This window comes from Schistocerca serialis, chromosome 3 (genome assembly GCF_023864345.2).
Source record: "Schistocerca serialis cubense isolate TAMUIC-IGC-003099 chromosome 3, iqSchSeri2.2, whole genome shotgun sequence".
Taxonomy (NCBI): domain Eukaryota; kingdom Metazoa; phylum Arthropoda; class Insecta; order Orthoptera; family Acrididae; genus Schistocerca; species Schistocerca serialis.
The window spans coordinates 904,758,072-904,773,670 of record NC_064640.1 but is presented as its reverse complement, the minus strand read 5'-3'; the positions used below and the strand labels follow the sequence as shown (position 1 = coordinate 904,773,670).

The 15,599-nt window shown below is 39.8% G+C and overlaps 1 protein-coding gene across 1 annotated transcript in view; it reads right to left on the bottom strand.

Annotated features, from left to right (window-relative positions):
• Nucleotides 1-15,599, bottom strand: part of LOC126471313 (paired amphipathic helix protein Sin3b-like) — a 299,139-nt gene that overhangs the window by 80,416 nt on the left and 203,124 nt on the right. The window contains exon 15 of the mRNA XM_050099434.1: nucleotides 1,466-1,703. Coding sequence (XP_049955391.1) covers nucleotides 1,466-1,703 — 238 coding nt within the window. The remainder of the gene's footprint in view (nucleotides 1-1,465; nucleotides 1,704-15,599) is intronic.

Here is a 15,599-nt window from a genome sequence, read left to right as displayed (position 1 = left end):
ATTTCCAGTAGGATCAGTTGCACGGTTTGATTCATCAGAGGACTCTTGCTTCGTATTGATTCGCAGGAAAAGCATGTGTTAGAAGACTTTCCTTTCACTTTTCGCTGTGTGATGAGTGTGACACAGCAGTGGACCCAGCACTGAATGTGGTTGCAGGCATCCTCTTTTTTTTTCACTGACACAGTTTCTCACCAGAGCCTGCCTGAAACAGCTGCCACTACAGGTGCCATCATCTCTTCCTGCAGGGCGGTCTCAGCCCCCCCCCCCCCCCGCCCCCCCCTGCCCCACCCTCCGGGAACACCAGTAGAGGTCCAAGACAATTTGGAAATTGTTAAGTTTCACAAGAAAATTGCACACAAATTTTCTTGGAATAAAGTTATTATTCACCAAACATCTTAGGACTTTCATCTGCCCAAATGTACAATTACTCATTATTAACAATGCCTCAAAGTTGGAACTACAACTCATCTAGGAACAGTGTATCATTCAGAATAACTACATTTTCCTGGTGACAGGTCTGATATCATCAACAACAGGCTCCTCTTTCTGTTATTTTAGTAGTTTTAATTCATGACACATGGGAAAACAGTATGTATGAAGCTCAGTATTCTTTCTTCTTCTACTTTCATTGACCCAGATAAGATCTATTTAGAAAGGACATCAGTCCAAGACTGTTAACGTTGCTCTGAACGATGTTATTCTTCAAGCTTCTCGCTGAAATATAACACATAGCTGAACTACAATAAAGAGTGTGCAGATGACAAAAATATGTAATTTTTTGTCAGTAATAAGTGTACATAAACATACCTCCAGCCAAAAATATTACACTGAGATCAGAGTGTGTCCTACACATTTAAGACCTCTGCTACCATCTGTCATGGATATTTCCTAACCAAGTAGTATCATTATCAGAGCAGGATGTATTGTCTAAAGTGGTGTTTAGTTCTCAAATTCACCCTAATTTAATCCAAGAAGAGGCAAATACATCTTCTTGGTTCACCAGTAAGAGCACAAATCTCATGTCTTCAGCACCAAAATCCTGTATTATGTATATCCTTATAACACAACTGTCAATTTTCAAGTTAAACAACTTATTCATTTTTGTGTATTACGAGAAATTCACCAGAAAAAACTACAAAATTGCAAGGGGACACAGTGGTTCAAAAGAAGTAAAAGAGCACAAAAAACTACCCTACCTTTCGGAAATATTAGTTGGGGACAGTTGGAAAGATATATGAAAGTACAGAACTGCTTAGAAAGGTTTTCCCTTGAATGCACACAATTTTTGATAGTTTTATCTCAAAGCGCAAAAGAACTCATGAAGTAATCAAATGACAATTATTAATTCTACCACAGGCACCTATTAATAATGAAACTTAAATACCAAAATTGCTACTAGCATAAAAGTTAATACAACAGAAATATTTAAAAGTTGTCAGATCAAAATGGATAATATCATGCATACCTTCTTCTCTCTCATCCTCACTCAGCTCTTGTCGTGGGTGGAAGAACATGTCAGGTACCAGCTGTCTGAGAAGTAATTTGATCTGATGTTTCTCTTCTTTGTGAATACCTGTTTGTCTCTTCACATGATGGATGAGCAAATTTGCAGTGTCATCCAATATACATTTGTTTTTATAGGGCAGAATCAAATGAGGTCCTGTCGAAACATCTACTGTTGTCTCTTCTGCTTGTTCATGCCGCTAGAAGAACAAATTATTATCATCAATAACTTACATAATCTAGGTTTAAAATATTGTCATCTATAAAAGCTTGAAAATATTTTTGGAAGTACTGTGTGCCCAACTGCTTAGTAATGACATGACACATGAAAATTAAAATATGTCTCCTGAAAAAAATCATTACATAGTATATATGATTCACCAACAACTTCAAAGAGATGAATGTATGAATTAGTGAGAAAAAGAAACCAATTTTAAACGATTTGTTTGCACTTCACACACAATCGTGTTACGTATAACACATGCAACTATTAGGAGCTATAATCTGTTATATCAAACACACCTTAGGACACACATCAATATTTCACCCTCTCTTCTGAAAATGTTCTACAGTCCAGTCCTATTTCCCTCGTTGAAAGCTTGGCAAGCCTGACTAGAAACTCACTCATATATTTAAAGCTCAATATCTAGATTGCACAGCCAATCTAAAGCAGAGGGTTTCACATATATAACCTCAGACACAGGTCCGGCGTATCTTCTTACGGGGCATTCCTCAATAATATGGCGGACGTTCTGTTCTGGTGCTCCACAGTCACAGGCTGGTGAGTCACATAGACCCCACTTGTACTTACATGCATTGCATCTTGCATAGCCCATTCTGATACGGTTTAATGTAGTCCAGGTACATCTCTTCAGGTCAAAGCCCGGTAATTCCAGAGTAGGATCTTGGATACCTTGTTTATTAATTCCAGAATCATTCCAAAAGTGCCGCCATTGCTCCTTGATGTCAGGTTGATGTTCTTGTGTATTAACCCATATAGGCTTCCGTGACTTCAAGCGGGTCGATGGCATTTCATTCAAAACATCATGGTTTGGTAGATTCTGTGGGTAATCTGAGTCATGAATTTTCGACCACTCTCTTGCTGTTGCTTCTTGTCTTCTCAATTGTGGAGGTGGGATATTGCTTAGAGTATGCAGCCAAGGGACTGGGGTGGATTTAATAGTACCCGTTATTATCCTCATACACTCGTTCAACTGGACGTTGATTTTCATAGTATGAGTGCTCGAATGCCAGACAGCAGAGCAATATTCGGCAACAGGATATACCAGGGCTATTGGGGCTGTACATAAGGTGGATGCCTGAGCTCCCCAAGTCGAGCCAGCCAATTTTCTCAGGATGTTGTTGCGACTCTTTAGCTTTTGGCTTACATTTTCTAAATGTTTTTGTAAGTCAGGGAGCGATCTAGTGTTATGCCAAGGTATTTGGGGTTGACGTGTTTGACTCTTTTTTCACAGAAGTTCACATTCAGTTGCTGGTGGGCCATTTTATTGTTCAACTGGAAAGCACACACCTCAGCTTTGGTTGGATCAGGGCAGAGTCGCCATTTTTTATAATAGGAATTCAAGGACTCCAGATCATCTGTGAGTACGTTTGCTCCTTTCGCAAATGTTTTAGTTTGTACAACTAGTGCCAAATCATTTCCTGCTGACTGTATTTGGCAAGTCATTAATATACAAATTAAAAAGGGTTGGGGGCCAACACAGATCCTTGAGGAAGGCCATTTTTTATTTTATACGATCTGCTGGTGTTGTGGCCTATGCTCACTTTGAAAGACCTGTTCGTCAGCTTGTTGTTCATTAAGGTTGCCAGTTTTAAACTAGGTATGTGTCTCTTAAACTTAAGCATAAGACCCTGGAGCCACACAGTGTCATATGCTGACAACAGATCAACAAAAGCTACACTTGACTTCAACCTGTTCTGGAATCCGCTTTCTATATATGATGTTAGGGCTAAAACTTGTTCGCAACAGCTGCGCTTGTTTCTGAAACCTGCCTGATATGGAGGGGTTATTCCATCCACGATATCCTGAATTCTATTAAGTATTAGGCGTTCCAACAACTTAAAGCATACACTCAAGTGGGCGAGGGGGCGGCAGCTAGTTGGATCTTCTGGTAGCTTTCCAGGTTTAAAGATTGCTAGTGTGTGAGCTATTTTAAATTGTGGTGGGGCTATTCAAGTGTTTAAAATGTTGGTGTAAAAGTTTCTTAGCCACGCTTTTCCATTAGGTCCGAGGTATTTTATAAATTCTGGGAATATACCGTTCAATCCTGCCACTTTGCGTATTTTTAAGGTCTTTATCGCACCCTTGATTTCCTCTTCGCTAAATGGTGATGAAAGCAATGTATCGTCATTCAGAGTTTTATCAAGTTCTTGTAGTTCTTCTCTAGTTTCTGCTTCAGTTGTTGGATCACGAGGGGTTTTCTCAGCGCACACCTTTACGTACAATGCCATCTCTGACGGTTTTATTTTAGGTTCCTGGTGACGTGCTGAAGTGGAGTTACCAACTTTCCTCAATAATGACCAGGCTTTTCTGCTGGAATGTGTAAAATTCAGCTGGGACGTGACTTCCTGCCACTTGTGTTTTCTGTGTTTGTTTAGTCCCTCTAATATTTGTCCATCGATTTCAGGGTTTCCTGTTTCTTGGTATTTATCATAAAGTTTGTTAATATTATTGTCCCAGCAAGGAATATACTGTTGTCTAACTCCGCATGGTATATTCCTTTTGGCTGCAGCGATGACGACTCTAGTGAATCTTTTATAGTTTTCTTGCTTTGGGGTAATCCAGCGCAAATTTTTCGCTGTGATGAGATCTTTTCATGAAATTTCAGTCTCCAACACTCTCCTCCGAATGCAAAAATGTTTGTTGACATCCACCTACATAGGGAGAAATGACCATTGTTATAAAATAAGAGATATCGGAGCTTGCACAGAAAGTGCACGTATAGTGTTTCACAGCTGTGGGATCTGCGCGGTGTCTGTTTTTTTGGAGGAACAGACACAATGCATTCAAATAATTTAAGTGTTCATTTTCACTACACACTGTTAGAGAGTGGAACGGTAGAGAAATAGTGTGAAAGTGGTTCAATGAAGTTTCTGCCTGGTACTTAAGTGCGTAATGCAAAGTTGGTTGGTTGGTTGGTTGGTTTGTGAGACTGAAGCGACCAGACTGCGATGGTCATCGGTCCTGTAATGCAAAGTGGTCATATAGATGTAGATGTACATAGAGTATTATGTTATCATATAACTATGATTGTATTTATTCTTCCTACATTTATTATTCATTATTTAATATTATTTGGAGTGACTGAATGTTGAGTATCAAAGTGGAACAGACTATTTCATCAACAAAACTACAATGCTGGATAAATTTAAATATTTATGCATCCCCAGGCACTTAAAAAAACTATAAGTTTCAAGAGAATAGTGATTCAGTGATGTAGCACAGTTTTTGTACGAAGTTATTGTATAGATTGTTCAAGAAAGACAGCATGGAAAATCAGGACTGATTATTATTGAAATAGTAAATAATAAAGTAACTAGTTGTACCAAAAACATTAACAAATTTTAGTACTCAAAATAATTATGGTATTTAATAGAAATTTACATAACTTTAAAAGAATTGGATAAGGAAACAATGTCAAACATTTACTTCTTTATTGTTAAACTTACTGACACATTCAAGTTTTTGTGGACATATAACTTCAAATTATAATTTTGAAAAAGTATGAATTCTAATAATGCATTTAATATACTGTATTATTATGTTTTTTATGCAAGGACCATTGCAAGTCCCAGCAAGCCGGACACAGTAATGGCAGTTGTTGTCACTATTTACATAAAGTGATTAGAATGTTTGTCATGGTGTTGCTGAGCAAATGTGCAGATGATTACTCATGTTGAAACAAAAAAATATATATTGCCTGATGTGGATATGACTCTGAATCTGGACCTCTCAAGGGGAAAAACAAAATAATACACTATACAATGATCATATTTCAGTAGATAAGTAATTTTTTTACCGCATTTGATATATTCCTCTTTTTGTAATAATAAATGCTTAATATGTTCAGTTAAACTAAGGAGCTATTGTAGTCATATGTACAATTGTAGACAGGAATGAATTATAGTACTATCTCGGAGAGCAACACAGATTGCAGTACAGGAGGACATTAGTTGCTGTGGTTCTGGTAGGTGACAGTAATATCCACTGCAGTTCCATTAAATTATTTCATAATGGGAGTTCTGGTTAAGCACAAGGGGCCGAGACATCACTGTCTGTCACTGGTGGAGTAGAACAACACTGACAAACATAGGCTCCAAGTCTGATAGTGTGGGTGGATCTGCCTCCTCCACAGTTACCAGAGTAGTCTTCTCCAAAGATTTCTTCTTTTTCTCGTAAACTACTTTGGAGGATTAGGACTCTTGAGATGGTTCATCTTCTGTGGGAGTAGGAACTGAAGAGGGGTGGGCAGCCCTGGGACCTGCAGTCTGTGATTCCTTCAGCCAATGGCTGGCATCAGGCCACTGGTCTGTAAATTTCTAGGGAGAGGGTTCTCTAAAGGGAGTCCTGTCACTGACGGACACCACAGGAGGCTGCTGCTCCTCAGTTGGGTGTGGGGAGTTGAGGCCTATCTCCCCCATGGGCCTTTGCGAGACTATCTGAGGCTGATATCAAGGGAATGGAGGCATGGAGAGAGTAAGTATTCAAGGCACTGCCAATGTCTTGATGATAGTAGTGGCAAAATTTGATACTACTGGGATGAGATGTAAGCAATCATAATTTTTCCAGCCTTCAAAATATGAGAGGCAATTGGATTTTATATTTCTTAATTAAGGTATCACACTTTGGGGACTGGGAAAAATGATCGTCTCTACAACAGCCACAGAATGGTGCTTGCTCAATTGCTCACATGGTGAGTGTTCATGAAGCAGCTCACTAGAGTCCTCACAAATATGTCTGCTTTTGCAACAGGAAGACACCGCATTGGTGATGGGAAGTACAGCTTTACGTCACAATAGTAGACCATGATTTTATCTTCCTCAGGAAGTAAACCACCCGCAAAAACAAAGATCAATGTTATGGTGTCAGCTTTATATAGTCTGGTGGGTCTGAATGTACAAGATATATAAAGGGGATTCCTCACTTCTAGCAGTTTTCATGACATTCCCTATCTGTCTTCAGCACTGAGTCTCACTGAAATATGAAACCTTGTACCCTGTTCAGGCTCTTAGGGCGAGTTATGGTGAAAAGTACATATCTAAGTTTTTTGTAAAAGAGTAATGCACAGGGATAGGATTCACTACATTAATTAAGATGGAACCACTTCATAATTTGCTGAGGGAACAGAGTGCTCGAAATACACATTTAAATATTATCTACAAAGAACATAGGCTTAGTGGATAGAAAGAACTCTGCACTGAAGCATTCAGGTCTGCATGAAGAGACTGCTGGAGCCTCATAGCCATCAGATGACACCTTTACTCTTTTCACTGTGTATGATATCCAATGTGATGCCACTTTCTCTGAATGAGGCTCTCCCCAAGGGTGCTATCCAACCAGAGCAATGGCCACCTGTCTTGTCTCTGGTGTCAATAGCACATTCCCTGCATTGTCAAGGGCCTACAATTGTACAAGTATTTGACAGCCCCCGGACAGACTGGCTACCACATCGGTCGCTGAGTATTGTATGCCGCATGGCCTGCACTAATTTTGTAAAAAGTGAGATCAAATAAGGACAAGGGAACCAAACACGAGTTAGCTGAAATAAGTGGGCATAATAAACAAACAAGAAGGAAAAGCCATAATCTACATTGATACTCCGCAAGCCACCCAACGGTGTGTGGCGGAGGGCACTTTGCGTGCCACTGTCATTACCTCCCTTTCCTGTTCCAGTCGCGTATGGTTCGTGGGAAGAACGACTGTCTGAAAGCCTCCGTGCGCGCTCTAATCTCTCTAATTTTACATTCGTGATCTCCTCGGGAGGTATAAGTAGGGGGAAGCAATATATTCGATACCTCATCCAGAAACGCACACTCTCGAAACCTGGCGAGCAAGCTACACCGCGATGCAGAGCGCCTCTCTTGCAGAGTCTGCCACTTGAGTTTATTAAACATCTCCGTAACGCTATCACGGTTACCAAATAACCCTGTGACGACCACGCGCCGCTCTTCTTTGGATCTTCTCTATCTCCTCCGTCAGACCGATCTGGTACGGATCCCACACTGATGAGCAATACTCAAGTATAGGTCGAACGAGTGTTTTGTAAGCCACCTCCTTTGTTGATGGACTACATTTTCTAAGCACTCTCCCAATGAATCTCAACCTGGTACCCGCCTTACCAACAATTAATTTTATATGATCATTCCACTTCAAATCGTTCCGCACGCATACTCCCAGATATTTTACAGAAGTAACTGCTACCAGTGTTTGTTCCGCTATCATATAATCATACAATAAAGGATCCTTCTTTCCATGTATTCGCAATACATTACATTTGTCTATGTTAAGGGTCAGTTGCCACTCCCTGCACGAAGTGCCTATCCGCTGCAGATCTTCCTGCATTTCGCTACAATTTTCTTTTCTAATGCTGCAACTTCTCTGTATACTACAGCATCATCCGCGAAAAGCCGCATGGAACTTCCGACACTATCTACTAGGTCATTTATATATATTGTGAAAAGCAATGGTCCCATAACACTCCCCTGTGGGACGCCAAAGGTTACTTTAACGTCTGTAAACGTCTCTCCATTGATGACAACATGCTGTGTTCTGTTTGCTAAAAACTCTTCAATCCAGCCACACAGCTGGTCTGATATTCCGTAGGCTCTTACTTTGTTTATCAGGCGACAGTGCGGAACTGTATCGAACGCCTTCCGGAAGTCACGAAAAATAGCATCTACCTGGGAGCCTGTATCTAATATTTTCTGGGTCTCATGAACAAATAAGGCGAGTTGGGTCTCACACGATCGCTGTTTCCGGAATCCATGTTGATTCCTACAAAGTAGATTCTGGGTTTCCAGAAATGACATGATACGCGAGCGAAAAACATATTCTAAAATTCTACAACAGATCGACGTCAGAGATATAGGTCTATAGTTTTGCGCATCTGCTCGACGACCCTTCTTGAAGACTGGGACTATCTGTGCTCTTTTCCAATCATTTGGAACCCTCCGTTCCTCTAGAGACTTGCGGTACATGGCTGTTAGAAGGGGGGCAAGTTCTTTCGCGTACTCTGTGTAGAATCGAATTGGTATCCCGTCAGGTCCAGTGGACTTTCCTCTATTGAGTGATTCCAGTTGCTTTTCTATTCCTTGGACACTTATTTCGATGTCAGCCATTTTTTCGTTTGTGCGAGGATTTAGAGAAGGAACTGCAGTGCGGTCTTCCTCTGTGAAACAGCTTTGGAAAAAGGTGTTTAGTATTTCAGCTTTACGTGTGTCATCCTCTGTTTCAATGGCATCATCATCCCGTAGTGTCTGGATATGCTGTTTCGAGCCACTTACTGATTTAACGTAAGACCAGAACTTCCTAGGATTTTCTGTCAAGTCGGTACATAGAATTTCACTTTTGAATTCAATGAACGCTTCACGCATAGCCCTCCTTACGCTAACTTTGACTTTGACTTGTCCTACAAACAAGTTACGTTATCAACAGGAAATCTGGTTGAGATTCCATGTCTGTGAAAAGATATAGTCAGAAAATAAGATAGCAGCACAGGAAAAGAAGAAGTAATGGAATCGTTCAGGGCCTCACGTTCACAGCACACACATTCACAACAGAGCTGTGATGACCCTGGAAAGATCTTGAAGTTTGGCGAGAGAAGAGGATGAAAGGAGAAAGACACGTCAATTGGGACACATTAAGATGAAATGACATGTCACTATAGCAATTTGTATTGCTGATGGAATACAACCAGCAAACTGTGTATTTACTATTGCAGTCTACCAATACGACAGAGAGGTCGATGAAACAGATGTACGAGCAAGGAATATCATGACAAGGATCAAGGATGATTCAATAATAATGCCAACAGAAAAATTCAACATGGCTTAGAAACATCCGATCCGGAAAACACTCTAAATGTTCAGATAAGGTAGATCGTGAAATGATCACATGTCTGTACCACTAAGGTGTTTGGAAAGATTAATCCTATCAGATCGTAGGCATATGCTGACTGAATAAAAGAAAGGAATTTAACTTTGTGGATATACAGAGAAACCATTTCTTGGTTAAATAATATCAAAGAAAAACAGTTTATGCTTTATTTGTTGTTACAGAGGAAAAGTACGAAAGTGATATTTAAAAGGGACATTATTTATGTAATGTAAAGGCAGACTAGTTGATGATGAGGAGCAAAAGCTTATTCATAAATAAATGATGTAATTCTCAACTGTTTTCATGGAAAGATTAGATAGCACAATTTATTATTATGACAAACAGTGCAATAGTGCAGATCTTACAATAGTATTATTACTTAATATGCCAGAAAAGTTTATGTGTTCTCATGCACTGAACTCCTTTCAGGTGCTACAAACAGTGTCTACATTCAGAAGATGGTTAAATATTGACCCTTTGTACAGAGTACGATGACACCCCAGATTTATGTAACTAGTTGAGTAATATATTTATACTGATAACATTAATATATGTTTGTGGCAATGAGCATGACAATCAATGTCACAGCATGCTACAATACAGCTTGCTTAAATAAAGGAAGGCTGGCAGAGCATCCTGTGGTGTGCACAAGTGCTTTTCTCAGTGGGACCGCTCCTCCAAGTTACCTACCTGACAGACTGACCAACAAGGTGCACATCACTTCATGAAGGAAAATGAAAAAGATTACCTGATCAGGTTGTTCCAGCTCTCATACCCACCTATATGCAGTCGACTGCTTGCTAACAGAGGTGGACAGGCAGTGAGACAGCCGGTCCATAGCCTACACAACTTTACTGTCCAGCCTGATTGCCCATAAACACAGGTAGCCATACGTTTTGCCCAGGTGCAGAACAAGATGTGTACACAGTGCAACAGAACTACCTGGCAGGTCACATCTACTACCGCCTGCCTATGGGCGAGCTGATGGGTTCTCTCAGGCACCTGTGCCCCATAGGGCAGACTTGGAACAGGATGTGCTAGATTTATGACAAACTTACCATAACCTAGACTTTTAACAACAATGAATGTTTTTGGACTCTAACAAAAATAGGGAGACTTTAACTAAGAGCAATGATCATATGAGAGTAAAAATTTTGTTTTGTTTCAAGCTAGTCATATCACCAAAATACGTGACTCGAGTTGAAGATGGACACATGGTCAAACAGTACAGAACCAAACACAGAAATCCAGACTGCAGTAAACACAATGTATATAACAAATGCCACCTATTTGACAAAGTTATTACTGTCTGGACACATCACCCCTCCTGTCACCAAATCAATAGTACTGCATTTTTTTCTCAATAGAAAGTTCATTTCGAAAAATGGCATTGTGCTGCAACTGAGTCTTGAAATGTCTAGATCATTTCTTTTTTATTTTAAGGATGGTGATGAGAAACTAGTGTAGTGTTAGTGTGGATTGTCATAGTATTAGATATTTCCTTTTTTGTTAAGCTAAGGGACTGAATCAGTTCATGTCTTCCTTTTTTTTTTTTTTTTTTTTTTTTTTTTAAGAGATGGGTGATTTCTAATTTCTGAAACCAAGCCATGTCGCAGGTAATTAAATTTTCAAATGATTCAAGTTAACCCTTTCAGACCCTCTGGCTACAATTGTGTACCTTAATTTTTAGAGACTATCAGCTGCAACAGAAATATTTTTCCTCCGTGGAAACTTCATGTGCACATCTGTGAATGTTCAATCTTTACATCATTGACAAGAGCTCCCACATGTTTGGCACCACTCTAAAACGATCAACAAGTGAATGTAGCAGTGCAGCAGCAGCAGCATCAGTAGGTTGTGACTGCCAGAATCCATAGAGGTTGTTGGTTAGTTATACTCCATTGTATAACTGAATATTATTATTTAACAATGAAAATAATCAATTATTGACAAAATTATTTAACAGGATAGATAAAAAATCCACTCACCAAGTGGTGGCAGAATACACTCATAAAAGACAGTTGTAATTGGCAAGCTTTCGAAGCCACTGAATCCTTCTTCAGGCAGAAGGGTTGAAGGGTTCTGGGTGACTTTCCCGAAATCTACCCCTTTTCCTAGACCTCTCTAGACCTTTTCCTTCACCCCTCTTCCTTCCCCTTCAATCCTCCTGCTGAAGAAGGAGCCACTGGCTCCAAAAGCTTGCCAATTACAACTGTCTTTTATGTGTGTGTTCTGCCGCTGTTTGGGGAGTAGATTTTTGATTATTATTATTATTATTATTATTATTATTATTATTATGTATGGTAGTTATTGAATTATCAGTGTATTAATCACTACAGTGAATATTTCGAAACTAATTATTTTGGTCCATAAAATGAAGCCAAGTGTAGAAAGTTCATATTGGAAATGGATACATATAGTTGTATCAATCTTGAATCTAAAATCAATTAAAATTCACCTAAGAGCATCAGAGCATAAATAAAAATTTTTCTTCTGCCAAATCAGGTCTGAAAGGATTAAAAACATATTTAAGATTTTTCTCAACATTCTAAACAGTAATATCTAGTAACAGCTGAATGAGATACATAAATAATTGCTTGTCAGGTATTGAGTCTCTAACCATTTTTCCAAGTGTTTGATTGTATTTAACAACCTCCAGTTTTGAAAACATTCGATGGAAAGAATGCAAAACAAGGAAACATGCTGTTTCCTTATAAGGCAATACCATGTGTCTCAGCACACTGAAGGCATGCGAGTGCGAGAACAAGCCACTACCCACAATAATTCACCCTAAAGAAGCCTACCACTAAAATACAGTAGGTTAACTATTCTCGTTAATGTGTAGGGCTAATTAGCCATGAATGTTGAAATGTTCAAAAGAGGATTGGTTTTAATGCTCTTTCAGAACAGTGTAAAAGGTAAACTGCTACCAATCTGAGGACTGATTTCAACACTACTGTGCTTTCATAGGCACAATCCTATTGAAGGTAGTATGCCTTCATCCCACTCATAACTGACCTGTCCAAGCTGTTATAGGTTGACCTACAGCTTAATGTGGATACCAAACCACAGTGCGACTTCACATTTTTTCATGTAAGCAAATAAATATCCCAGGTAAAAGGAGCAAAATTCTATGACTGGCAGGGAGTCAATCCTTTGAAGTTAAGCATTACAGTCTGACACCCAGTAATCCATAGATCATTGTTATGTTAGCCTAAATATTTAGTGCTCTGACACATCTACAATCAAACATACAATCAGAAAAATGCACTATGCCCTGTGCATGTAGAAAACTTTTGTTTTCACACTGAATTTTCAGCCAGTACCACAGCAGATTAGATTACAGGACACAAAAATAAAACCTGGGCAAGTTTATGCTGTACATTCACTTGCACCAAATGTTGAACACTTTGACTAAGATGACTAATGTAAGAAATTTGAAGCTGACAAGACCAAAGCGTAAAACGTAACACAAATAAACTATTAAATGAAACTGAAAATGATAGTAATGTGAATCAAGATCACCTGACTGATAATCCTTCATCAAGCTTTGATTATCTATCATCAAGCCCTGAAATGAGAGATATCCTACCCAAGAATCTTCCCACACCTCCTAAAGTGGTGTTCCATTGCCGACCCAGCCTCAAAAACATCCTTGTCCATCCCTATACCATTCCGAATCCTAACCCCTCCCCATAGGGATCATATCCCTGTGGAAGACCCAGGAGCAATAACTGCCCAATCCAGCCACCCATCACTTCCTATTCCAGTCCTGTCACATACTTATCTTATCGCATCAAAGGCCAGGTTACCCATGAAAGCAGCCATGTTGTATACCAACTCTGCAGCAACCACTGTACAACTTTTTATATTGGTATCATGACCAACCAGCTTTCCATCAGGATAAACTGCCACCACCAAACTATGGCCAAGAGCAACGTAGATTATCCTGGGGCACAACATGCAGCTGAACATAACACGCTTGATTTCAATGATTGCTTCACAACCCAGGCCATCTGGATTCTCCCCTCCACCAGCAGTTTTCTGAACTGTACAGATGGGTGTAATCCTTACAACACATTCTTCACTCCCAAAAGTATCCCATCCGCAAACTACAGTAACCTACTGTCCCCACACCCTCCTCAAACAGTTTCCACCCCCTCTGTCCTATCTCCTCCTTCCGAACTCTGCAGTAGTATATCCTGGGATGCTTGTGGCCATTCTCTGCTTGAAATCACTAATTTCAGTTCAGTATACAAGTGTGATTTATGACTGCATTTGACTGACAAATTTAACTCTGCAAGTCATTATTCTTGTGTTGTTATTTTTACACACAAATTGTATGAGGTATTGTGACCATTTTAGACTATGAATTTAAAATTTATACATACTGGGTGGTTATAATTAAACTGATAGTGTTGTTCTGAGTGCTGCAGTCTGAGCTATATACATTGCAGGATGCTCAAACACTTTAGGTATGTTCATTGATCAGAGTACTTGTGGAGTATGCTCAAAAAAATAATAGTTCCACTTTCTGTCACCAGGTGAAAATATAGCACTGTAAGCAGTCAGAATGTGGTGTGGATGCAGGAAAAGGAGAGGAACGATCAAACGAATGATAATGGTGGTTCTGGCACATTTATTAGGATACAGTCACAAGTTACAACAAGTGTTCAGTACTGTTTTCTTACTCAGCAACATGCTGGAACCACAATGCGGCATGGCCGACGTTTGCCCGCAGCATATCCAATGTAATCAGTGATAAGTCATCGTATGCAATCCTTCAGGTCAGACACAATCTTTCAGATATCCTCACGACCAGAAGTCACATCTTGAAATTGCTTACAAATGATGCAATAATCACCGAAGGTTTCTCGAAGTAAATCTTTCACCTCGCAAGCGACATGTGGTGTCACCTCACCTTGCATGAATATAGTGGTGTGGTCACAGTCACATTCTTGGAAAGCTGGAATCACGTGCTGCACAAGGAGGTCCTTATAACGTGTACATGCCACTGTCCACCTAACAGACCCAGGAGGAGTCATCTCCTCAAAGAAAAACAGACCAAAAATGATGGAACTTGTGAAACCACATTGCACAGTCACATTAGCTGGGTGCAGTAGTTATTTCTGCACAACATGTTACATACATGCCCATATGCTCAGTTCACGGCACCATGCAGATTAAAATGTGCCTCATCCATCCAAAGGATATTCCCCAGGCACATGTCATCCACATCCATGTGTGCCCAAAAGCGAGGGGTAAGGTCATGGCATTGAAGCCTATCTTGGGGTCTCATTTAGTGCACATTCTGAATCTCGTAGGGACACCAGCATCAAATGTGCCACAAAATCTTTTTAACTGTTGACCATGGGAGAGAGAATTCCTATGACACAACTCAAGCACTGGCTGCAAAATTTGAGGCATGTGCTGCATGGTCAGCTATATCACCAGCAACTTCTTCAACTGCCATGGGAATGGGCTGCTTCTCTCCCCCTGCTTCACCACCTAATTCACCTGTTTCTTCAAATTTCTTGGTCATATTCTTTAGCTCATATATCAATATGGAGCCTCTCCATAGCTGTTTCTGTTGGCAATATTCCCACAATGCAGCACCGCTATTGCTACCATTCTGATAGAACAACTTTATCTGTAGTGCAAAGTCTTTTTTTCTCAATAGTCACTGGGTTTCTTACAGAAAACACTCATCCCTCTTAACCGTTTACAATAACAGTCACTTCACAAAAGAAATAAACATGCGTTGCCAAGTGACAAACAGCATACTAATATCAAAACAAGAAAACATTTCACATTATGAGTGCTTTCAATACCTTATTTTCACCTGGCGGCAGAAAGTGGAAATATTATCTTATTCAGCATTCTCTGCCAGAGCACCAATTAATGAACCTACCCATAATGTTTCAGTGTCCCGCCATGTATACAACCCACATTGCAGCACTGGGAACACCATCAGTATAAT